We start from the raw sequence: 27175 nt of genomic DNA, 5'->3' as shown, positions 1-27175 counted from the left end.
CCTGTGTGGAATAGTTTTGAGATTGCAGTGACTTGTATATATTTCATTATCATGTTGCTACAACAAATATTAAAACACATAGCAGTTTAAAACAAAATCTGAAAAGTATCTATGGAAAAATGGTCAAAGAATAGATAGAAAACTGAAACTGCAATATTGCAGTTTGTGAGTTTGCTCTGGTACAGTGGAGTTCAATCCAAAGTGTTTGAGCCATAAATGATTTTGAGCTCAGACTGTTAAGAATACTAGCCAAAATTAACGTTGGCAATATTTCAGATTTTTTGTTTCAGTGTCCTTTGGTTTTATTAGGTTCACTCCAGTTCATTAGCGCAGTGTTAAAAAAAAAAAATCAACCAAATAATTTCATTTGAGGACAGTTGAAATGGAGGAGCAGAAAATAATCAAACTGGCAGGAAAAGAATACCACTTATGTATAGCTGTGATAAAATATGTCAAAGCAAAAAGGAAGAAAAAAAACATTTTTTTTTTTTTTTTGTTTAAATTTTGTTTTGGTCAACTGCCTAAAGGAATATTTCTGTCTTCTACCTGATGATCATTTTCTTCTACAAGGAAAAAAGAATATTGTTGCCTTCACTCCCTCTCTCCTTCCCTCCTGGGTAGAACGTGATACTATTGCCTTTCTTGACAAGCTGGGGTTGCATTTGATTTTGTGTATACAATGTTATTTTCCTGAGGGGTTTTTTTTTTTTTGTTTTTTTTTTGTTTTTTTTTTTTTTTTTTGTTTTTTTTTTTTGTTGGGGGGTAGGGGGGGAGGGAAGTGAGGTTTGAGTGAGTGTGGATTCAGAACATGCTTGATACTTTTTGTAGCACTGTACAGAAATTGTATCTCTTTGTAATTGCCCAAGAGTCAAGAGTTACAGTTCTCAGAGTAACTGAAGGAATTACCCTTGGTACCGTATGTGAATTAGTCAAAAAAAGTGCTGTTTGGAAAAGCTAGATTTCTATTGGAAGGTTACCACTTTTATATGTCATTCTGTTATGCAGTAACTTATTTTTGTCTGAGCTTAACAGTAATTTTTATGCAACTGTTGCATAACTAAAAGAAATGTTATATTGAGCCTTTGAGGTTTGGTTATATTTGTTAGGGATAGGTTCCATTGCCTACAAACATCTAAATTAAGAAGTTGTTTAGATTAGGAAAGACATGCTAAATATGAAATAGCAGCATTTCTGCTTTTCTGTTGACTGTTTACCTACAGAAGTTGCACAGAGGAGAAGGTAGGTAGGGCAAGCATGCCAACATGTGTTCAGTAGGGCAAGCAAAAAATATGGAAAGCTTTATTTGAAGGAAGCTTTTGTGTGTGTCATTTATCTTGATCCTCAGTATTTGGAAAGTGATGGGTAGAAAAGCTAAGATGTTTATATAATTTTCCATTGCAACCTGTTGAGTAGAAAACTGCAAATTAAGCAAATATTTTTAGTCCCTTAGATATGCTGTCTCTAGCCTTGCTTTTTATTTTTTCTTCTGGAGTACAATTTCTTGGATGCAGTTTTTGAATTGGATGATGCCACATAATTTGTTTGCAATACATTTAAAGAAGAAAAAAAGAGTACTGAGCATTGTTTCACATCCCAAGCTTTAGATTTTATTGTGCATACAGGTCCAAAGGTAAAAGGATATTTTGGTTTTGAATGATATGTCAAAACTGAGTACTGGCATTTTGATTTTGGACTTTTGTATCACTTTCTTTTCTAATTGCTGCATTGTTTTAATCTGCATCTTTTTCTTCTGGAACAACAGTAAATGGTGTTCTAGTAATGGCATCATCATTTCAGGTAATTGAGAAAAGCTGACCAAGGGTTCTCTAGTTAACTTATCAACACTTAATTTAGTTAAAAAAAAACTAGTGTCTAGTGAAATTATTGATAGCATTTTTAAGGCTCGGACTTATTTTCTTATTTTCTTTTCAACAATTCCTATATAAATGGTATTGGGTATTTAGTTATCCAAGGTTTTGTTCCCTTTGGAAGGGATGTACTCATTCTGCAAGGTTCCTGTTTTTATAAAGACTTCTGGAAGATTCAATACTCAAAATAACTTTGCAGTTCCAATGAGTTATTTTAAACTTTCAAGGCACTGATATTCGTGCTTCAAGTGTTTTGGATGAAAAAAAAGCCAGCCACAACCCACAGACTTCTGACTTTTAACTTCTTCCACTTAATAAAAATAACAGACTCAGTAGGCATGAGCCATGTGTCCAGCCAAAATCCTTTCTTTCTCCCCTGAACATCTTGTGTGGAGTTCTGCAGAGGCCTCTGCTTGGTCTGGTATTTCTTCTTTTATAAAGGAGTGGTAGAAGGAGTGAATATGGGCATGATGGAATTATTGGCAAGATGGTGTTGCTGCCGCCGCTGTTGGAGCGTGGCAGCCACAGAAAGCTGTGGGACAGCCTTCAGGTGGGTTGTGGCTGAACAATAAAAGGGTGCATGAAACTCACTGTGAAACACAAAGCTCTTCTGACCTTATGTACCCAGCCATGGTTTCTGGGCTCCCTGTTCCCAGGCGGATCATTTTGGAGTTGTGCTCACTTGAGGGAAACCTCAGCTCAGCCTTAGAAAGTAGGTGAAAAATGGCAAGAGGCTGTCATGACTTACTGGGAAAGCATGTTGGGAAAGAGCAGGGAATGAGGGAGGGAGTTTCATGTCTCTGTGCAGCTGCAAAGTGCTCTTGACTGTTGTGTTTTATTCTGGCTCTCCTGTCTCAAAAAGGTCTGCTGGAACTAGGAAAAGATAGAGAATGGCAGTAAGGGTGGTGAGCTTACAGACCACTTCTACATGAAGAGCCAATAATAAAGCAAGAAGTCATTAGTGTGGAAAAATACAGCTGGGGAGGGAGAAGGGGTATAGAGATCTATACATCCACTAACAACAGGAGGAAGGATTTACTGCCCATTGCCTTACAAGAACTGTGGGACTTAAATTATCAGACGGTGGATTCATAGCCAAAGATATGTCTATAATTAAACTGTGGACTTTGCCAGAGGATGTCAACTTCTAGAACTCTGATTAAAAAATGGTTATGTAAATTAATATACAAGAACCCAGTCACTGAAGGCCATTAAGATTAAACATACCAGTCAATTCCAATTTCTCACTGTGCATGGCTGGTGAGAACACCTGTGTTTTGCAGCTGCACTAGTCTGCTGCTGGGTTTTCTGCTGTGTTCATCAGCTGGCTTGATTAAAGGACCTGATGGCTGTCAGAGGCAGGATCTCCCCCTTCTGTGATATGGCAGTGGTCTAGCAGTCAGTATAGCTTCACCCCTCTCTCCCTGGGCTCATGTTCCCAATTGCACATTGATATTTGCTGTGTACATTATCTTCACTGGTTTCTGGTTCTGTAAAACTAAGAGAATTTTTCAAATAAAGAATGTCAAAGCAAATTAATGTTCCCCCCAACCTTCCCATTGCCTTGCATTTTTCTGGCAGAAGCATAGCTGAATGTGAGAGGCTGTGGCATGGAGTTAGGAACAAGAAGTTGGAGAAGAGCAGAACCTTCTTGAACTGGCTTTGCCTCTTTGGCAATTACAGTGAGGTATTCTTAGAGCAACTGTTGCCAGTGTCTTAGTCTGAAGGTTACTCATTCTGCCTCAGACCTGAAACAGCATACACACTTGAAACCTTACCTGTTTTTCCTCCTTCTCCTGCAGAGATAAAACTATTTCACCTGCAGCGTAATTAAAGATAAAATCTCTGCTTTCAAAGGTTTCCTTTCTCTGAGATATTCTCAGAAAGAATTTGCTAGCTGAAGTAGTTCTTCAGGTTTCGAAAATAAAGCAATTTCTGTGGTTCTCACCTCCTTTTTGGTCTCCTATGCAAACTGAAATGTGTCATAATTCTTCCCTTTGTAATTCACTGAAGTTAGGCAACAGTTCTTCAAGAGTACTGAAGGACTATAGGAAAGTTGAAAGAGTTATGCTTTCTGTGCAGAAAGATTTTTTTTTTTTCATTTTGTATTTTCCAGTTTTTTGAAATGCAAATATTCCTTCATAAACAGCTCAGTATGAATGCAACCTAGGAACAATGCCATACTAAGAGACTCTTGGTAGTATCTTGGACTTTTGTTGTATTCTCTGCATTTCAGGTTCACTATGCTTAAGAAGTATAAATTCAAACTGATTTGAAAGGAGAACTGCAAAACCTCCCTTTGTAGAAGTGTGTTTAGAGCTGCAAGGGAAGTGCAACATACGAGACTAGATGTAGAAAGCAAAGTTTGATTGAAGGCGTAAATTACAGGATAGTGTTGGTACAAGAGCAAAATTAATGAGATTCAATTTCTTCACTATCAAAATTTGGGGAAGCTTTCTGGACAGCAGGTGAATGAGTCAAAATAATTCAAAGTCAATGCTGTTCTGCCTCATGGAAGGCTACTCAATCTCAAAAAACTTTATGGCATTGTTGCCTGTTACAGACTATATGACATGGAGATTCTAGCTCTCTGTTTTATTGCTTTATTCAGCCAGATAATGTGTATTGGCAGATGTAAACTCACTCTTTAGCTGTAAGAATAGACACAAATAATTTTTGTTTCTGTCTTTTCAGGAAATACTGAAAATCCATTTTGTTTCTTAATTGTCTGATTACATTAATGACTTGTGTGCCATTATATTGTGACCTCTTTCTAGACTTTCTAAAAGCCATCAACGTCTGTGAGGTCTGAGATTACTTCTGTTTCTCTTCACTATCTTGTAAACTGCATTCTTGCTGTGCTTGTGAATCTGTGAGTTCACATTTACTGTTTGAAATCACCTTTTCTTGTATTGAAAACTGCTTGTAATACTTAATCAGGAATTTTACTCTTGACCTACACTGTAGTATTGCTGTTGGTTTTGAAATTAATTGAAATTTTTATGGGACAGAGCCCAACTCTTTTGGGTATTGTAAAAATGAAGCCTATTGTAACAAAACAAATAAATTATGCTGCTCTTCTGTTTTTGAGTTAAGCAGTACAAATGCTGGCATTTAACTGTGCACTCATTCTCCACTGAGGCACTTCAAAGCTGTAACTGTCTTTCCTATATAGTAGAGTCTCTATGTAAAGTCAGCAGTAAATCAGCTTTGCCTGTTTTCCCCATTTACGTTGCTGACTTGCACATGCAAATCTTTTAAGATTTATTCTAATTTGTACCTTATCCCTTCTCAGTCTTACTGAGTATTTTTTCAGAGTTTGTCTTTAGGCATTTCATTTCCACTGCAGCTGCACCGTCACTTTCTTAGTAATGACTCTGACCATCTGCTTTGAACTAGAGAATTTGCTACTGTAATGTTAAAAGAAGTACTGTCAAAGCTTGTTCACTGAAAATCAGCAGGTGAAACCTGGATACCCAGCCTTGCCTGGTAACTTCACTTGATGAGCACAGTGAATAATATACTTCAGTCAGAAGACTGCCTGTATCTAGTACCACATCTTTAAAAAGTGATTTTAGGTTTTTTTTACAGGAGTGTTGAGGAGGCCATCTGGTTCAGCCCCCCTGTTCAAGCAGGGCCACCTCAATCAAGTTGTGCCGGACTGTGTGCAGAGAGCTTTTGAGTATTTCTAAGGAGGGAGGGGAGTCTCCAACCCCTGTGGGCAGCTTGTGCCTGCACTTGGTCACACTCAGAGTCAAAAAATGGGACCTCCTTTGTTTCAATGTGTACCCATTGCCTCTGGTCCTGTTACTGGGCACCACTGAAAAAAGCCTGCTTCCCTCCTGTTTGTACCCTCCCTCAGATATTTATATACCTTGGTGAGATTCCTCTTGAGCCTTCTCTTCTCCAGGCTGAGCAATGCCAGCTTCCTCAGCCTCTCCTCACAGGAAAAATACTCCAATTCTTGATACTTAGTTGGTTTTTTTCTTGTAATTTTATTTTTCTCCGTCATAGCAAGTCAGGCTTCTTTAAGAGCGTGAATTCAGCCATTTAGAATTCAATTAGATCTAGCAAAAGAATTTGCTTAATATTGGATTGAAATGTCATCTGGGTCTTTAATTCGTTATCTGTTAATATATTTCAGTCATAAGGTGATCCTTGGCTTTTTAGCCCTGCAAAGATGTTAGACTTGTAGTGCTGCTATAAGTCTAAGTATTTCCTATATTGTTGTACAAAAGCAGTGTGCACTTCATTTTTCAGTCCAGGAGGGCTTGGGGATCTTGGCTTTTTTTTCCACAGTGCTCATTGTAGTGACTGGTTAGAGGTGTGGTGTGTTTGTTACTGCTGTAATTTGTGATTTATCCTAAGGCATCTAGCAAGGAGATGGTTGTCTGTTACATGCATCCCATAATGCCTGCTAGAGGGGCCTGGCCTGGAAGATTTGCTAAAAAAAGAAAATGCTTGTGGCTCAAAGTAACATAGTATTTATACAAATTCACAGCTCTCTGGAGAAGAGGAGCCTGTTAAATACTTTTTTCCTCACATCCCTTGTCATGTAGGATGTTCTCCTTTACCTTGCTGATGTATACTAGAAGGGCATCTAACCTCTGTCAGATGAAAAGAAAAACTGAGTACCATAGCAGTTGCCACTCATCTTTGCTGGGAATGATCTATTCTCAGATTGTAGAAATGCATTCAGCTTGTACCTTTCCATGATAGATTCAGTAACTTAGTGCTTGATGTCATCTCTCTGTAAAGGTGGTTACCTGCCTGGTTTGTTAACTGCTAAACTTGGAGCACACACCGTGAAGAATTTTTCTAACCTTTGGATTAATCGTGTGGTTCATTTCATGGCGCACACTGATTTGCTTCTTAAGTTTTGCAGAGCTCTGTGGAAAGATTTCTAGAGGTGTTGCTTGCATGAGTGCTGTATAAAAATAAAGTCTCTTCAGTACTTTTAGGTGTTTGTCCTGCAACAACTCAGGAGATGTTGCTCACTATTTATGTAGAGTTGATTTGAGTTTACATTCTTGGTATATTGTTCCACGCACTAAACCTTATTTATCCCATGAATCACCATCATCATCTTTCTCTGCCTTATGTCCACTTTGGTAAATGGTAGCAGTTCTTAATGCTGTCTGTTAAAGCAAATAATGTCATCTAAAAGTTGCCAAAACAGCTGGTGTTGCAGCCAGCTGAGATAGACTTTTTTTGCAAAATGCTGTTGGTGAATTTGCTATGCTAAAGTGTATTATTATCAAACCTAAGTTTTCATTTTAATTACAACTTAATGAACAGTATTTTGCTTCTGGTAAGTTCATTTAATATTCATGTCAATAAAAACACGTGCTAGGATGAAACAAAAACAGTAATTTGTGAGTTTTGCTGAATCTCAGATAACTTTTTCATGCTGCAGTTGCTTGAAGAATGCTAACATAGGGTTGCAGAACTGTGTGAAAGGATGAAGTGTCAAACCCAATTAGCATCTCTCCTGAAATCTCATTAGTAAAATAACATAGATGGCAGTTGAATGATAGTTTTCCCTGTTATGATAAAGGAATGTGACAGAAACCTGGGAGTTCTTGTCTGTTGTCCAGTCAGAATACATGGCCAAGACTGGCACACATGCAGTAACTTCTCAACAATATCCTTGTCCTGATAGAGTATGAAAAATATACTTATCTTGCAGCAAAAAAAAAAGAGTGGTATAGTTTTTTTCTCAATTTGTTGAGGAAAGTAAGGTGTTACAACCAAAGTTCAGATCCAGCTACTTGATTTACACCTATGCTAGTTCTTTCTAGGCTTTCCTCTGATCTTCTGTCTTTAGACTTGTCAGTGAAGCTGTTGATTGCTCTGTTTATGTTCTTCCAGCAAATTGTAGTGCCTGAGTTTTGAACCAGCAAACTAACAAAGTTAAATTTCATTTATAAAATGCTGTGCTGCTTATCAAATTTCTTTCATATACCTTTGGAAGACATCTCTCTTGGATTAAGTGCTGTATATAGTGATAAAATAGCAATATATTTTTCAAAAGTTTTGAGCACTACTTCCACAAGGGGTATATCTTCGTAGGTGTTTTGATGGTTCTTACAAGCTGTGTTTCTGAAGGAATGCTAAAGGAGTAGTAGTGTTGAAATGGAACATTTTCCGTTGACATGGGAGACTTAGTATGTAGTTAATAGCAGTCAGTAGCCAACTCCAGTGATGGATTGGGTGTGAGAGTCTCCCTAGAGTTTGTGCACAGAGTTGAAATGCCAGTTATTGCTTGGGGTGTTTCCTCCTCAAGAGCACTGTTAATAAATGCAACAGAATAAGAATAATGGGTGCCTAATAAATGCCACTGCAATTTTATTAACGCTCCTAGAATGTGTTTCCCCATACTTTCCAGAACTGTAGCATGTAGCCCTGTCAGCAGTTTCATTGCATTCAGGATGAGGATCATTCATTGGAGACTACCCTTAAGGGCCAGTAGATCTTGGGTTCTGAGATCAGGTTATTTTTCCCCTCCATCATTTCCCTATCCTGATTTGTTTACCACCTGATTAGGTGGTAAAAATCTGCTTGTTTAGATTCTTGCACATTCAGTTTTACTGAAAAGGAGGGGAAAATAATTGATTTTAAAAGGGACAGGACTGCTTGATAATGTACCTGAGAACATTAGGTAGACTTTCATTCCTTTCACTCTTTGTCATGAGACTATAGCTGGATGTTATTAGGAATGAGCTTGTTATCTTTGTGGTTATACACTGGGTAATACTTGTAATTGGTGTAGCAGGTTTTCATTACAATTACTAGAGTCTTGGATAAGTTTTGAATTAGTATGATTAAAGACTTGGTGAAAATAGATCATTTGACTTGGTGGTTTCTAGGTGGGATCTCAGCAGGATTGCATTAAAACTCTTGAATCTCAGAGCAGAGTGACAATTTTAGTTGGTTTTTGCCTTTTCAGTGAAACTGAACAAATTAACTGAAATGGGTTATTAAAACCCCAAGTTATTTTATGTGGGAAAGTATTCAGATTTTAGTTTTTTAGTGAGTTTTCTAGCAGAGTAATAAATTAATCTTTCTGCTGATGGGTGGTGACTGCTCTCTTAAGGCAGTTGCTGTTTGCAAAGTGATGTGCAGTTGCACGTAGGACAGGTATCACATCTTTTTCAGGCCATCAATAGAACTTGTTTTTGCATGACATCAAGGCTTCTGTGTAAAGGTTAGAAACACTTAAACTTCACATCAACAAACTGTTGGCATTGGAATAATAATGCCTTGGGCAGTAAAGATACTCAGAATTTGGGAGTGAAGACACGTTAGCAACTAATGATGTTCCTGGACAGCTGTCACTTAGTCTTCCATCTTGTAAATGTCAGAATATAATGCCTTTCACTTACTTTAATGAGCTTGAGTTGGTTTCATAACCTGGTTACTTTCCTTGCTGTAGTGACTGAACTTCAGTAGAACCCTCTTATGGTGAAATATCCAGGCGTCTTTGTTTCTTTTGTGTCATGGAAGTCACTCTACTACTGTAATGTCTATTTTATTTAACTTGCACTGCAGTATTTGTCGTTCTGAAATCAGTGTCTTACTTCTCTCTTTGCATGTGGTAGGTTTCTGTAGAGCATGAGAGAACAACTTATTATTAGAGTATGTCTGTTTCTCATGGTGTTTCTGATTATGATCAGTTGCCACCTTATTATGCAGGCACTTGCTCAAATTGCTTTACTTGTTAAAATGTTTGGGGTTTTTTTGCTGGTCTTCAAAGGATTATTTTGTCTATAGAACAGGCTTTTGCTGGATAGGAGGATTAAACAGGGCATGTGCTGCTCACCTTATGCAAGAGTATAAAATAACAAATTATTTATATTTGTGTATGTATGTGTGCTTACACAGTATGTAAAGTAACTCTTCCAAGAATCCCACTAAGGCATCGTGATGCCAGCTTCATTAGTCTGCTGTACAGAAGGTGCCCTCCAGACAAGCACAAAGGTGGGATGCTCTTCCCTTAAAGGGCATTGCCCCTGCCTTTGTGTTTAGAAAATTCATAGGAGAAATGGGCAAGTAACTGTCCTTTTTCTGAATTCTTTGTAGAGAAAGTGGTGTCCTACCAGTAGTTTGCAGTGTATAATCACCTGAAACTGCTGCTGTGGCAGACTGTGATCTTTATCTAGGTAGTTTAGTACAGTGTTCATCAATTATATAAAGCCTCACTTTTTTAAGGTGCTTGGTATCAAGCCTGCAGGTAACAGCCTGCAGTGATAAACCAGGAGACAAGGAAAGATCCTAGAGCTGTGTGACCTTGCTGTGAAAGATAGGAGAAACACGATCTCTGCCTCTACATAATTTACACTGTTTGCAGTTAGGAGTGCTGAGTGCTTGCTGTCTCTGCTGCTGCCACTCTGGAAGCTGCACACACACGGATAAACAAACAGTGCAGTTACTTCTGTCCTGGATAGTGAGGCACACTCCTTACAACAATCCTTCTACAGGTTTGCTCCCTTGCACTCTGCCATTGAGTGAGGCAAACACACACTGCTGGTGACAGGCTCAGCCTGAGCTGTAAGGCAGCCTGAGTTTAAAAAAATTAACCAAGTTTAAAACCACTCAAAAATACTATAATACATGTTTTGAACAGTTGGTCTTCAGACTCCAGAGATGCTGGAGCAGTGAAATGTAAGAAATATTATTTTTATCAGAATGATCTTTGCAATTTGATCACCTCTTTGCTTACAGAGGAAAGACTCTTTTATATGCAAGTTGAAAAAAGACCCGAAGAATTTTCTCCATTTTCTTTTATACTGGTAATTGCATGTAATAATTCTTTTGACCAGTGACCCTGAAGAGTATGTCAATGACTATGTAACCACAGAACATAAGCAGTTATATATTTGGGAAGTCAGTTAATACCATGAATTTGCTGTGGTTGCACTTGTGATGAGAACAAAAAAGTTTTTTCGAATTTAGTGTCTTAGATGTTGACTTTCGGTGTAGTCAGCTAACAAGAGCTGCAAACTCATCTAGTTCATTCATTCATAGATGCTATTGTGGTTATTTAAAATAGCTGGTTATGGTTACTTCATCTTGATTAACTAATGTGAGAAAGTATAGCAAAAAAAACCCCAACTCCAGATACTTTCCAAAATACGAAATAATTATAGTACAATTGTGACCTACTTGGCTGCTTAGAACAGTTGAATTGGAGATGAATTGGGCTGTGTGCATGCTCCAAAGAATCTAAGACCTGTTTTTCAGAGCCTCCTTGTTCCTCTGTCTCCTTTAATGTGGAGTACCTGGTTTTACATCTACCTTCTTGTTTTATAATGTACCTTGTCCCTATTGAAGGTGACTTTCTTGACTTGAGGGTTGCGAGTGGGTGGGGTGATGAAGCTTTATTACATGAAATGCAGAGAAAAAAGTAGTTCTTTCAAGGTTTTTTTTATGTATAAAATGTCTTTCCTTCTGGTGGAAACAACATTTGGTTGGGAATGCTGACGACAATCACTAAGGAACAAAAAAGTCTTATTCTGAAAGTTAGTAAATCTTTAAGATGACAGTATCACTTCTGGATGCTCATAGTGCAAGAGTGTATTCTGTTGCATGGGACTAGGTCAGAATATGCAATGTCATCTTGTATCACCTTTTTGTAGGACAAAAGGAGACTTCTTTGAGAGAGAATGTAGGTAGCTTAAAAAGTGAAGTAAGAACTTTTGCTGCTGTTAAACTACTAGCAAAATGCACTCCTCTTGTGATGTGCTGGCACAGGCAATGGTCTGAGGTGCTAGAGAGAAAATGTGAGTGCAGTCAGGAAGGCTTCTCATTTGTGTGCTGACATAGAACATGAGAACTGACCTTTTGTGAGTCACTTCTTGGCAAATGTGGGAAGTATTGAGCTTAGTTTCAGCAAGAGATAACAGAAAAAAAAGTTGACATTAGCACAAACCTTTTGGCAAACTATCTATCTAGCTTAAAGTTTGAGGTAGCTAAACACTGAGATCTTGATGTATGTTATCCAAGCAGGACAGGAGAGGCTTAGTACTGTTGTGAAACAAAAAGCCTGAGTAGATACCCACGGAAGACACTGCTCAGTAAAATTAGAAAATCATTCTAGTGATATTTGACTAAAGTCATGGTAGCTTAAGGACAAAGGCAGGAGTTCAGTGGAGCTTTGTGGTCATGAAATTCATACTTTTCCTTTGACCTGTTAGAATATTTTTTAGACTTTTGGTTTGTATTTGCTTGGGTTTTGAATTCCAGGCATGTGAAAAAAGTCAGTCTTCTGTCTGAGTGTACACTTTGAAAATGCCCATCAGGTTAAACCAAAATCTGCTGTTGTGCAGATGCATTACAAGGTTAGGTAACTTTGATAATTTCCTGAAGTATCCCCTAGCTGTCTGCTTTAGAGTACATTTTGTTGTCATGCATGCCTGTATCTTGTCATTGACACCATGGATGACTAGACATGGAATTAAAAATTCCTGGAAATAAATATTTTAGGTGTTATATCTCTAATATGATGTCCATATGTGTGTTGTGTGTGTCTCTACCTTTCCAGCCCCAGCTGTGACACTGAATGATCACATTTGTATGGTCACTGTTTGGTAAAAATTGAGACAGCTTCAATTATCTATGAAGCTGAAAAGTGCTGGTTCCTGGAAATGGAACATAAGGAAGCACATATTTTTTAAAGAAAGGCAGCAATGCAAACAAAAAAAAACGTATGTCAAAAATTGGTTGGCTAATGCAGGATTTTATATCACATCTTTAAGCTGCCACAGATGTGATTTTCTGTGAACAGTTCTTTAGTTATTAGTCTGAGTCTTTTGATTGAAGTATTTTGGAGTATTTCCATCTGAATCACTGCTAGAACAATGGTTACACTGAGCTGATTAGCTGAAATATCCAAATAGCTTAAAAATCTGTCCTGTGACTTAATATAGCTGATTAATTCCAGAGGCCTTTGATCATGTTGCTGTTGGTGATGCAGGGAGTTGCTGAAGTTGGTATTAAGAGTTTGGAGCACTTGGATGTGACATATGGTAGGAAGCTGCAGTTCCTTGTGCTTTGAAATCCCAGAGGTCAATGATGCTACTGGGAATCTCTGCTGTCCACCAGGGATTTAAAAAGTGACTATTACGCTTTTCTTGAAATAGACATCAAAGTGTAGCTAGAGGAGGCTTCCAAAAAGGTAGTGCTTAGGTAAATATCTTAAGAACTGTGTGTCAAACCATTAGTTTACTTCAGTGATGTTCTTTTCCAATTAGGGCTTATGAGAGTGATCTAAGGAAGAAAAAGCAGTTGATAAATTTTCTGTTAGATTTTACTTCCAAATAAACTGTTTAAGACTTCTGCTGAATCTGTACAGCAGTCTATCAAGGAATTATCTAGTAAAGCTGTAATATTCAGAGTAGAGCTAAATGTATTTTTCAAATGGATAAGAGTGCATTCTGCACAAGTTCTGAGCCACCTGTACGAGCTAGCCATGGACTGAGCTGTGTAGCTACCACTAATGAAAGGGTAAAGCTGCAGTGAGTGGTTTGGCTGGAGGCAAATGATGTTTGCATTACACCAGTCCTGTGTCCCAGCTCTGCAACTTCTGTTACAGGCAGATGTGTCAGCTGAGGTACAAGCTGAGAGTGGGCAGGAAAGATTGCATAAGATGTGTTTGTTTGCAGATTTGCGTTCCTTCAGAGTTTTTTGCTGAGCCCTTGTATTGTGGGTTGCTAAGAAAGCTGCTTAAATTGTTTTGTGTCTTCCCTGCCCTCCTCCCAACTTGGTGAGGTTGGTATGTACAGACTGGTGGATGAAAGCATGGCTTGGTCCCAGGTGTTTCTACACTGACACTGTAGCCTCTTGATATCTTTGAATTTTGTGGAGTGTGTCTGTTGCTATACCTTTCATCTGTGTCCTTATCTTATGAACCTTACTGCATTCTCTGCTTGTGTTGTTTGTCTGCAGACCTTTCTCGTATATTTTCCTCTTCACCCACATTTTCTATTTTTTCTTTCATCCATGCTATTTTCCCTTTGCTGTGAAGAGCAAGTGGAAATTTCTTATTTACATATAAAATTTAAGCATATGCCTAAGGTTGTAGTTTTGATGAACAGCCTAAGTCAGTCTAGTTCTGCAATGTATGTTCACCTCCTCTCTTGCATTGGGATCAGTGAGCACAGGACTGCACAGTGAGACAGGGCAGCAATCCCACTTGAAACCAATCCCACCAGAAAAACCCAAGCTGATTTAATTTATAATATGGCCACATGTTTGCCAGCAACAAAAGCATTTAAGCACAATTTGAAGTACTCTGAGCTGGTTTTAGAGTGGGGTTTGTCATCCCTATGTTGTTTCTGATAGCACTCATTGGAGTTGGGTGTGAAGGGTGATGGTGTTTTTGCATTGATTACTTATGCACTGTGTGGGTGTTCTGTGACCAGGGAGAACACAGCCTACACAGGTTTTCTTTTTTTTCACTTCTATAATCTCTGCAAGACACATTTGCTTGACTCTTACCTTGGACATGCTTGTGCAGCACTTCTGAACTTAGTGGGGTTTCACCCTGGCACCTTGGTCTGCCAGTTTGCAGGCTTGGTTTATTTGCCACCAGAGATGGGCTGTGTTACGTTTTTTATGACAAAACAGATACTTGTCTTTCTTCTGGAACTCAGATCTGCTTGATTTTTATATCTATAAGGAATCTGACACTTTCTTTTTAGTGTGGAGCAGTACTGGTAATTAAGTAATTACTGGTTGAGAATGTGGTGTGTCATTTAAATATCTTCTGATCTGATTACTCTTAAATATGTTCTGGATTAAACAAGAAGGTCAAATTATTGTAATGACATACACTGACTTTATTTTTTTTTTATTTGCTTCCTTCTCTTTATGTGAATGGTGTATTCATACTTCTCATCACTGTTGCTGGGTTTATTGCCAATCATCTAGAAAACCACCAAAGGTAAGTATTTTGTCTCTTTTTATGTTTGTATCTGCTTGAAAATATTTGAGGACTGCAGAAATATTGGGCATATTGCTGTAGTATGTGAACAACACAGCTTCAAAATAGGAAAATATATTTAAAAATCTGTTATTCAAACTTTGAAGTTAAAAGCTTCGTAATTTGAGGATATATTTTAATCCAGTTGACATGCAGCAAGGCACATAGCTTGTTAAACTTGTGACCAGGACAAGCTGAAGTTTTAATGCAGTCATAAAAATATTTGAAAGACTGAATAAGTAGTGTGTGTAAAACGTTTCATTATCCACAGTTCTGTTTAAAAGTTCAAATACTTTTTTTAAAAGGCAACAAAAAGCATCAGCTAATAACTAAACCATTTCTGTTTGCACTTAACAATAGTCAGGAATTAGTAATTAGTGTAAAAGTTGCTGTAGAAAAGATTGTCTGTGTTGTTAGTAGTGCAGGGGAAGGGCAGAACAAATGATATGCACCTATTGGGACATTCAGTAAATGTCCCAATGATTCTTCAATCAGTTGATTTGCTGAATAAAAGAGAGTTTGATCATTGTTAAACAGTTTTTTAAAAGGAAGAAAACTCTCCTTCTTTCGGTTGTTTTTATTCCACCAAAAAACATTGTTTTTACAAAAGTCTTCATTTTCTGTAGTGCATCATTTGTGTTCCATTATAGACAGATAAAGTTATTCTGGATATTATGTAAAAGCTCATGTATGGCCTTGTGTTTCCTTGACAAAACCACAACAGCTGCACACTTGTGCGTAAATGTCACATTGTTGTTAGGTATAGCTGGATGGTCATTAATGTCCTTAAGCTCTACTGCTGAAACTTATGATGTTATGTGAAATATTTATCAGATTGAGACAGAAGAAGGTTAGTACCATCTGTGCAAAGTTGGCATTTCTGAGTTTGTAAAGATGTGGTATGAGTTTTCTTGGTTTATACAGTTTTTAGGGTACTGCACATAGTTGATTTAAAAAATTTAAAAAAATTAAATAAAATTTTGTAAATATTAAAAGTCTCTTTATTTTTAATATGCTACTGTATCATCAGCCATGGATAAATTGTTTTACTGATTCAAGTTGGTAGCTCAAAAGCTGTGATAGAAAAATTTATATAAGGATATTGGGTTGCTATTTCGCTTTATATGTTGCTATTTCTGCAAACATTGCATTTAAGTGTAATTTTATGACAAAGGTAAAATAGTTGTTCTGAGCTGAGATCTGTGAGCTGTGTCCCAGGGTCCCTTCAGATTTTCTCTTCACACCTCTTCGGCCCTGTCATAGGTCTTGTATTTGTCATAGTGACTAACTTTTTTTCCAGTTTTTTAATTTCTTCCATTGACATTAAGCTGACTGGTGTAGATTGTGTTTGCCATTTTCTCGTGTATCTCCTGTATTACTTCTCTCCATCAGCAGTTGTAAGATGGAAGTAGGAACACCTGCCCAGTGAATGGAAACTTCCCTTCCTTAGTTCTCTTTTCCTTTCCTTTTTAGGAACCAGGTAGCCCCATAAGTCACCCAACCTGTCAGACAGACTGCTTCTCAGTGAAAGCAAAATATGATTAATTGGCCACCTCTTAGTCACATAGAAATGGCTATTAAACATTTGCCATACATTTGGAACATTTTATAGCTGTGTAGACAATGTGTTAGGGATTATGTTCAATATGGGTAATGCATTGCTAAATGTTCAAAGCCCCAGACCTCTGCCTGGCCTGTGCTGAGGATTAGACCTCAGAAGAATAATGAATGTGAAATTAAACTCCTTTTGAAACTAATTAGGTAATTTGGCTTATACTGGCAGGCAGTTAAAATTGGGTGTGGGGCTCATTAACTGTAGGTAGTTTCTATAAATATACTTATATGCATAAACCCTTAAAATTATTATTTCTTCAAGCCATTGATTAGGAAACATAATGAAAACAAGTTGTGCAAAATATTATTTTGACTTTTTAAAAAGTCAGCACCCATTTGGCTGTCATTTCAGATTCTGTGATACATTACGGCAGCAGCAGGCACAATGGCTCCTCTAGCTTAAAATCTAATTAAAATCTGCAATTTCATTTTAAAGCCCCAGGTACAGATGAATTTGAGACAAAACTCCAGATTTTCCACTGACATGTGCTGGATGCATGGACCTGCATCCCAGTTTGCCTTGTTTAAGAAGCCATAACTTCTAGTTGTCTACTTAGCAAAATAACCATCAACTCTTAAACTGCTGTAGATATTTGCTGAAGCAATCAAAGCCCCATTTCTTTAATGTTGTGGTTATCAGAACAAATATTTCGTACAATTTCTAATAGTTGCTAATATTCCAAGTATAGTTCTCTATTAACCTAGAAATGGGCTACATAACTTACTTTATTTAGGCTAATGTGCACACTTAAAATGATTCTGGATATATTAATACCAGGATCCAGCACTTCCCAGCTAGTTCTTTCTTGTAAATTTCCATTTTTATGTGATTGTACTGAACATAACCAGTTCATCCCTTCATTCCAAATCTTTGGTTTGTAACCTACTACCCTAGTGTGGCAGGCTTCTGGCAGCTTCCTTTTATCTAGCTTTCCCATTTAGATGCTAGGATGAAGTATGAGATACAGAATCTTGTAGAAAATATGAAAATTTAAAGTTTTGTTTGTAAATTCCCTCTATTGTTTAAAAGACCAGAACACTATTGATGAGAATAAAGAATACTATTAAGCATCTTTCAAAATGTAGTTGAAAACTAATTCATGCTTCAAGTATAAAAAGTTCTTTTTGTGTCACAGATATCTCTGTTCAAATACATTTCAGTACTTTTGATATAGTTGCTTGATACACTTATTACAAGCTGGTAAAGATTTTTGCTGAAAAGGCATTTTCAGTGCCTGATAATGCCCAATTTGCATATTGGCTACTGAGTCTGAGACATGAACATTACAGAACTTCTCATGGCTTTGATAGTCATATTTACACGTGGGTAAATACCCTTTTCAGGAAAATGGATTCTGAGGAGAAAAAAATAATAAGAAAAAATAATTATTCTGCACACTTCTATTAGAAAATAGATAATACCCACCAGTTCCATTTTAAGGAAGAATAATCAGTGAAGAGAGGAGAAAGAAGGGAGCACATTAAATAATATTTAGAATACTTAGTTGTTTCTTCATGGCATATGTTCTGTGTCTTAACTCCAAGTATGGTTCCATGCTCAACTCGGGATTGCTTGTCCTTCTGTTCCTTCACTGGGCATCAGAAAAATATAAAATAATTCTCTTTTTTATAATCTTTTCTGTACAAGGGTTACTCTCCTGGTAGGATGCTGTCCTACAGATATTTCCCATAAAATACCTTCCTGATGTACACGTTGAAAAGCCTTGCTAATTGGGACCATGTGTCTTGCTTGTGTGTGGCTTATTTTCATTCTGTTAATTCCTGTGTTTGCAGTCTGTTTTCCCAAAGGTCTCAGTTGTCCATAAAATTGTTTTGGTTGGGTGAATCTTTAAAGTATGGTTGCTGGGAATGTTCAAGGTTGCTGTTTTGTCATCACTAATCAAAGTAGTGTTTAAGTGTTCACCTGCCTGTTTTAATGGAGAGGGGAGTTTTGCTGCAGTTGCTCTGCATGTTTTGAAGATAGTGCATGCCCCAGCAGTTTCTGTCTTTTTGCCTGACACCTTTTTTTTAAAGTAATCTTGTTACTTCTGTTAGAAGGATTTGGCAATTTTCCAGAACAGAATTTATAGATAGACCAAATCCATACCCTGGCTTTTTAATGTTTATTATGGAAACAAACTAAAATACTATATTTACATTTGTTATATCTTAAAACAAAATTTTTCTCTTCCTATTGCATAATCATTTTTGACCTTTTGAAAACCAGTCTGACCTATTTTTACCACTTTAAAAACATCCCAATAAAAATCTGCTTTTCTAGGAGAAACTCTTGGCTGCAGGCCCATATTTTAATTTTAAGAGTCTCTTTGCAAGATCAGTGTTTAAATTAGAAGTCATTGAATGATCCTGTCATAATTTTCCAGGTTAACTAGGGGGAGAACGTGTAGGACAATAGATTAAATTGGCCTATAGTAGTGCTGCATTGAAATTTAAGTCATTACACATGAGCATGTACAGCCAGGTAACCTTTTTAACTGGTCTGTGTGATCCACTGCAGATAACACTTAATTTTCAGGGGGGAAGGATGGTCAGTTTTGGGCCCTTACAGTAGGAGGTGGGTTTGTTTGTTTTTTTTTGTGATTTCATTGATTGCCATTTGATCATCAAAGAGTCTAAGTATTGTTGTCAAGTCCTGTGAGGAAAATTTCCATAGAAGTGGAATAGGAGAAGAGAAACAGTCGTTCTTGGACTACAGAGGTTAGGAAAAGGGTTAGTGTTCTTAATGATGGCATGATTTTATGCCCAGATTTGAAGATCAAATGTACAAAGGGTAATTTAAAATACCCCCTACTTATGTGAATTTCTCAAGACAAGGTGGAGTAACTGCTGCATTTTACTTGCTGTTCAGTGGCCAGATGACATCTTTGACTCAGTCATTTCAGGGTGCAGCCTGATTTGTGATGATGTCTGATTCTATTTGTGCTGCAATGACTCAGGCCTCCCTGTTAGATTATTATTATGGGTTTGTTTGTGTTTTCTTCAGAAGGGAATTCCAGAACTCTTCACTCTTACAGACTAAGTTTTGCTCAGTATTAACCTTCTCAGGCCATTTGATGTGTTTTGCATTAAGCTGGATGAAAGGGAAGGAGGTGAGGTTACCGTGCTAACCTGGTGTTACCTTCTGTAATATTTGCAGCAATAGATATTTTGGGAAGGGTTAGATGCAGCATATCTGTAGATCACGTTGTATAGTAACTCTGAATAGCTGGGACTTTAAGATGTTCTTCATCCCCAAAAGCCAAACAAAAATGATCCATCGTCTTCCTTACCTCAGGATTTGTCTCTAGGGAATTTGCATGTTTCAGCTGACAGAGCCTTTGACTCTTGCTCTACACTGATGTACATGTTTTGTCTCACAAAGGAGATCACCTGTTGGATGACCAGGCAAAGAAAATCTTGATCCAGACAAAGTTTTATTAAAAAGGTGGTTTGAGATTTTCCCGACCTCTTGTGCTCCCCCCTCAAAAAACCCAAACCAAATAACAAAACCAGAATCTGTATTGTTAACTCATCCACAGTCAGTTTATCATGGCAAAATGTGGAAAATATACTGCAGCTTAAGGTGTGTTTGTAGGAATCTAAAGATGTAAGAAAAAAAAAAAAAGAATGTCTGTCATGATGTGCTGGATTGTGCAGGAAAAGAAACTTGGATCAAATCCCAATGTGTTAAGTGGTTTTACAGGACACTGCTCCAGGTTTGCAAGCCCTCTGAGCACAATATTGAATCTCATTCAATTTCTACCTTGCTGGATCTCTTGACTGAAGTGCTATTAAGTCTTTTCACTAGAGCAGACTCTGATAGCTTGTTTCTCTAATAGAGCTACATCTTCTATTTATTGTTTGAGCTTTCTCTGCTGAGATGGAGGAACTCTCTACTCTGAGGCAGAGTACTGTACTCTTAGTTTAGATAGATAATATAATGCTATAATACTATTTATTTGCTCCTTAAGACTTGTCAGTAATAATGCTCTTCACTGAGTATCAGAAATGTGTCCCATGGTAACACTTTTGTGTGTATTGTGCTGATGTCTGCTAAATAGTCATCTAGCCAAATTCTGTATATTGAGTCCTTGTGCTACTGTTTTGTTACTGTTAACAGAAACACTTGTCACTGTTGGTGCCTGGAGAAGAGTGGAGTTAATTAGTAGGTTTTGTCTGTGTTTTGAAATCTGTATTAGAGGATAGAGTAAGGAGTAACCTATATAGTGTATCATACAGATAGAAAAGAAGTATTGAGCTTTGTAACACTCACGATTACACAAGAATTCCTGCCTATTATGTCTTTTTGCAGTTCTGATTTAGTATCTACAGAAATAGTAGAGCCCAACTGCAATTACACTGTCATGGATATGTAGTGCTTTAAAACAAAAGTCTTGTAGCCAAGGTTCCTAATTTGTCTTTTTATGTGCTTCTACAGGTGTTTGCCTTTGATCACTGCTTCTGGTCCATGGATGAATCAAACACCACAAAATATGCAGGTAAACTATTTTCTGTACTTTGGACAGTGTAAATATTTGGAGAACATATGGGAGTTTGGGCCTTTGCTTTGTGAAGTTGGTTTGGGATTGTTTTTTTGGGTGTATTTTTTTTTTTTTTTTTTTTTTTTTTTTTTTTGTTTTTATTTTGTTTTGTTGGGGTTTTTTTTTTTTTCCTTTGCATTTTGCACTGTGATGCTCAAGTGACTTTTTCACAGAGACAGATTTATCATTTTTACAGGGATTGAGTCACCTGAGTGCTAGCCCCTCAGCTGAGAAGGAATGCAAATTTTAAGGTGCCTGGAAAACTGTTCAGGAGGGATGCTTTTGTATCTAAACATAATTTCTGTCACTTATAATTTCATTTCTGCATCAGCAATTACTTCAGACTGATGCTAGTGATGAATGTGTGTGTTTTCAGTGCTCTGCATCTCTGTGCATGAGAGGGGAATAAAGCATGTTCTCCTCAGACAGTGTGGTTGTCTCAGGTCTTTGAAGTGATTCATAGTTTGACTGTTCAGATCCTTAATGTCTTTTGAGTGATCAGCGTTGTGACTCCTTTCCAAAAGCTGGATAATCCATGCATGATTTTAATCCTAGCAGTTTTCTCATAACTGGATTTGTCTATTAGTATATTCATATCTTATAAGAGGACTTGTTTTGGTAGAAAGATCTCTGAACACTGGGATTTCAAGGCTGTGGTCCACGGAATGGAAAAAACCCCAAGCATTCAGTTTATATATTCATACTATGAAGTTTTGTGGCCCATAAGAAATCTTGAAAGATGATAGGGTTCATTACCTCAAAGTTTAAGATCAGTGATCTCATAAATGAGCTGCCATATACATGTGTTAAAAATATATCTCTGACTACTGTAGGCTCTGGTATGAAATCCCAAATCCTAAGGACTGCACTTGGTGATAGATTCTGCTGTATTTCTTAATTGCCTGAGCAAAGAGAGGCTTCTTCAGGAAAAAAAGCTTTTAACTGGTTCAGCATTCAAGAGTTGTGTTTGCACTGAACAGATGTGCTGCACAGTATTTGCAGCTCAGGCTGGGAAAGCCATTGGAGCCTGAAGCACTTTCTTATGTGCCTGCACACCCCTGTTTCCTTTAATAGGATGGTGTGCACCCATATCTTGGCCCCATGTGCATGTCAGAGCTACACCTGTTGGGTACACCATGGCACTTACACACAGCAGAGATGGGATAGACCCAAGAAACACTCCTAACCAGTTAAACTTGTTTCTGTCTCAGTTTAACCTATCTCCAGGTGAATTCAGTGGGGTTCTAGATCTGTTTATTTTTCATTTGAGTCAAAGTTAGATCTCTGTAGTGTGTTTCAGAAATTGTAAGTGGATTTGTCTTATCTAAGAAGTGAAGTTTTATCTATATATATATATATATATATATATATATATATATATTAACCTCTTGTTGGACTGGTTTCTAGAAAATGGTGCCTCGCATCTCTTCCATTTGCTTACTGGCTAGAAAGTTATGAGGTGTTTTTTTGCCTGTTTCAGTTAATATCCCTGCCTGGGAAAAAAAAGAAAACTAAAACTGGTTTTTGGCTTTGAGTTTTTTCCTTGTTTGGGATTGTGTTGTTGGAGTTTTTTTCTTGATGGAAGGCTGTGTGGGAGGCTTTGGTGGTGGTTTTTTTTTTTTTTTTCTTTTCAGAAATATGCTAAGAATGTGAGCCCAAAGACCAGCATACAGAAAACAATGGCTTCACTGATTTTGTTGTTGTCATGTTTGTTGTATGGTCTTGAACCTGTCTTATGACTGCCAGCTCTTATGTTCTAGAGCATAATGAATTTGATACAGTATCAAAATAAAAGTAATTAAAAACCAAACCCAAAGTGTCTCAGGCCTAAGTTACTGGGTTGATGGCTTGTTCACCTGCTTGGGCATGAGCTGATGCCATCCTATACAACAGTAGCATTTCTTGGTTTAGGTCCAACAAACCAAATGCTGATATGACTATATTTCAATTTTTATGTGTTGTGAATATTAAGGCTCCTTAATTCTATTTTCACAGCTTGGCCTCAATGTGCGAATTTGTTAACAAAAAAAAATTCCGGTAACTGGATTTGCTTTTTATTTCTGATAACTTCTTTGCCTCATGGAACAAACCTCCATTGTCCCAGGCACCTTGCAAATAACCATCTTGTCTTGCATCCAGACACTGTTAGTGCTGTAACAGTTTTTGGTACAATCTTAGAGTCCAAACAAGCAATCTGACCACCTGACTTTTGGAGCTAAACTGGTATCTCTTGGATGCTGGACTACAGAAGGAATGCTGATTTGCAAGCTAGGTGCATTAAACACTCCCTGCCCAAAGTACTTCTCTGTGGATGTGTAAGTTTAATGTCATTGCCAAGAGCAGGGATGAGCTACACAATTAAAAGGAAACACGTGTAAAGCTTGAAAGCTAAGTCCAGACTGCTCGAAAATGTAAGTTGTGTATGAGCTTTAGATTGAAGTAAAATTCTTAGAAAAGGTATGTGCCATAAATTTAGTTCCTTGAAAACCCTTTTACTTGTATCACAGAAGTACAGTGGAAGATGATACAGTGAAAGGTTTAACAAGTAGTAGGCTACCCTGTCAGTCATTGTTCTCTGTGCAAAACCAAATGTGCTCATTATGTTGAATGGATATAAAATTGTGCATATCACTCTGTATTAAAGATTTAGCTGATTGACAGTGTGTCATGAGAACACACAGAATGGTGTGCACCACAGACAACATATGTGGATAACTCTTCCTTGCTGTTATTTTTTTAATGCTCACAAACTCAAAAATTGTTCACTCCTAGAAATGCACATGATCAGATTGGCTTTATTTCTCACTTTGTTGATCGATCTATGCTACTACCAGCACTTGCTAATATTGTTTGCTCAAAAGCGAGATTCCTGTTTGGATAAAGTTAGTTGCATGGCTAATTGAAAACAATTCTCAGGCTCTGGGGGTGTAGGGCTGACCCTGAAACAGTATTAGCCATCTTTCTTTTATGGGAAATCTTCAACAACTTTGGCTGAACATAGGGCTTATTTACTTTGTACTAATTTTCTTTCTGTACTCATGTTTGGGAAGTACCTACCTTATCTTTCCAGCACTTGAAAACATGGATATTGTTTCTGTTGGCAGCAGAATTGCTTTTTTAGCCATTTTTTTTCCTGTTGAAATGGAAACTGCATTCTTAAATTCTAAATGATCCAGTGATAGCACCAACAGAAATAGTGAAGGTAACCTTCATGTGATGATAAACTTGTAGAGGGCATCTTTGCAGCTGTTCCTGCAGAACTATCTCTCATGAAGACAGCAGGGAGTCTGGAGTACAGAAGAGAAGTAAACTCTTTACAGGCACTTGTGAAACTGGTGCTCTGACTGATCTCTCCCCCCCAAGATAAGAGGGCTCTTTAACAACTATCTTGCATTAGAGAGAGGCCCATCCAACCTGTCCGGGTGCATTTCCAGGGATGGGGCCTCCACAGCTTCTCTGTGCCACCTGTGGCAGTGCATCACCACCCTCACAGTAAAGAATTTTTTCTATATATACCATCTAAGCCTATACTCTTTCAGTGTGGGGAGGCTTTTTGTTTGTTTTTGGTTGATTTTTGCACTGACTATTGATGGTGTGCATTTCTGAACAGTTTGTGTCTGTGTCCTTCCAAGCAAGGAATGATTTGTGCTGATCATTATATGCTAGCTCCTACACCTTTTTTTCTGAAAGACATGGTTAGGTGTTTGGTGAAAATATGGGTCTCTCATTGGAAAGGGGTGAAAAAGAAGTCAAATAAATAGTTTTTGAGGAGAAGGGGAATTTTCTTGTAGGACAGAATGAGTTAGCCTTGATCTGGAAGAGGGATGAGCTTTGTCTATAGACTGCAGTAGAGGTGTTTTGAGAGTAAGTAAAATAGCTTATTCCTATCTGTTCTTGACTTGAATGGGTCAAGTGGGTAAAGGACACATCTGCTTGCCTTGAAAAGCTCACAGAGACAACTGCTTGAAATTTTGGTGAAGAGGAGGATATTGAGTAATTTTCAGAGATGGGAACAAAGGGTTCTTTTTATGAGCCTGGACAACAGTAAGTGCCTATTGAAGTCTGCAATGAAGTGTATTTTTGAAAGGAAGAAAAGAAACCCATCAGTTTGGGAAGGATTCAAGAGATGGCATAAATAACTACTCCAGCACTTAGGCAGGTCCATTCCTAGGACCCCATGTTGTATTGACTTGCTTGTGGTTTCTTCATAAACTCCCTACCCTGCATCATGTTTGGCTTGAAACCTCAGCTCTGTTTCTACAGGCTCCTGAAAGGCCATACACCTGACTTTGAGCTAAACTGTAATTTTATAGGAAATGTGTATGCTGACTGCAGCATTTTGCTATGTAAAAGGAAGCAAATTAGGTAGTTGGCTTAAAGAACTCTATACTTCTACCCTCTCATGAGATAACGACTTGTGGATTTTGAGCAGACACAAGTGTCTTGTCTATTTGTAGTTTTGACTTAATATTGAAGCTGTTCCTGGTCTGCAAGAAAAATTCAAGCTTTGTTTCTCTTTCCTCAAAAGAATGGGCAGAGGGGAGATCCTGGCCTGTGAGAACTGGAAGCTCATTTGCTTACCCTGGGCTCCCTGGAAGCCTTGGGCATGATGTCCCAAGCTTGCCCCTTTCTGAGCAGAAGGTGGGAGAGGGGATGGATGTCGCTGGTATTTAGTTGCCTCTGTAAGATGCTGAATTGTCTTAGCCAGCTGGAAGATTGGGAATTCCCATCCTAAAGACAATAAGGGTTCGTGTAGGGGAAATCATCCTGTTAGGCAATCTTTTTTTTAAATTTCTCCCATTTCCTGAAAATTAAGTCATAAGTTAAACCCTCTGCTTACTTCTTTAAATGCTGGGCATCTGTGGAAGAAGAGTCCTGTAAATAACAAAAAGTATGAATTGCAGGCATTATAGATTTATTTAGCAAAACAGAAATGCAACAGTGTTGACATTGAATCTGTGTTATTTCTTTTGACTGTAAATGCATATGGACATAATTCTGTATAATACAGAGTTTGTGCAGACCCAGTAATAAAATTCATAGGGTGAGGTTTCTTAATGAAAAATAGCAAAATAACAAAGGTGATATACTGGAACCCTCAATGCCCTGCATTTTGCAAGTTAATAAAATATCCATAATTGAAGTTCAGCATTTTGTTCTTTTCTTTGAGTGCACTTTAAACCTTAAAATCATATTTTATCCTGTGATCATTTGGCTGATTACTGTAAACAACACTCTTTAATGACCCATTTGTCTATGCTGGTATTGCTGAGCTCTTCAAATATAGAATAAAAATATCATTTTAGAGTTATATATCAGTGTCACATTGATTTTCTGTTTGTGATGGCAGTTTGAAAACTAAGTATCTCCTGAAAAATAAATCCAGTTTTGCCAGTGAGATTTGAAGTGGATTCCAACCCTGATATTTAGCAGTAAAGCAATCTGTAGGTCATCCTATGGTCATTATGACCATGCACAGTTTTAAAACACTTCAGTTTTTTTTTTTTTTGTTTGTTTGTTTTTTGGTTTTGTTTTTGTTTGTTTTTTGTTTTTTTCCCCTGAGGAAACATGGAGGAGATTACTGGTTTATTGCTTGTCAGAAGTGGGTGATAAAGTTTTTCCCTCTTCTGACAAATGGTTTTGTCTTCTACTCAGAATCACTTTGTAATGTATATATACTTTTTTTTCTTTTAATATTTATTCTCAGCAGGTCTTTGCCTGATTTTATGTTCTTGTTCAGCAAGATAGTAAGTGGCTCCCTAAGAAGCTTGTTATAAAGCAAATTTTTATTCTACATTGTTATTAAAATCTTCTGCTACTGTATTTCATTCAGCAGTTGTTGAACATTGTTTCCAGTTTGTTTCTCTCAACTTAGATAATATAAAATGACCAAATGACCCCTAGTTGAAAGAGAAGTGACTGAATGTGCATGGTGAAGGAAACGGAGTTACTCCAGAATATGGATTTTCCTCTGATTTTAGTTCCTATATTTAGCATTTCTGAACTATGTTAATCCAAGTCCAGTGACACTTCAGAATTTTAGAAATTCAGCTAGAAGTAGACACAAAGAACATTTTATAATGCATCACTGCACTAGTTTTTTCTTTATAGGAGAAATCAAGTTATAATTAATGGAAAATGTCCTCTTGTCCTATTTACATGCCCCTAAA

The 27175-nt window shown here is 37.5% G+C and overlaps 1 protein-coding gene across 3 annotated transcripts in view; it reads left to right on the top strand.

Annotated features, from left to right (window-relative positions):
* Positions 1–27175, top strand: part of KIF13A (kinesin family member 13A) — a 104027-nt gene that overhangs the window by 24739 nt on the left and 52113 nt on the right. For all 3 annotated transcript variants that reach the window (XM_056483941.1, XM_056483940.1, XM_056483942.1), the window contains exons 3-4: positions 14799–14811; positions 20903–20963. In XM_056483941.1, coding sequence (XP_056339916.1) covers positions 14799–14811; positions 20903–20963 — 74 coding nt within the window. The remainder of the gene's footprint in view (positions 1–14798; positions 14812–20902; positions 20964–27175) is intronic.

Source organism: Oenanthe melanoleuca, chromosome 2 (genome assembly GCF_029582105.1).
Source record: "Oenanthe melanoleuca isolate GR-GAL-2019-014 chromosome 2, OMel1.0, whole genome shotgun sequence".
NCBI classification, from domain to species: Eukaryota; Metazoa; Chordata; class Aves; order Passeriformes; family Muscicapidae; genus Oenanthe; species Oenanthe melanoleuca.
The sequence above is the reverse complement of the archived record's forward strand: the minus strand, read 5'-3'. Positions and strand labels throughout refer to the sequence as shown.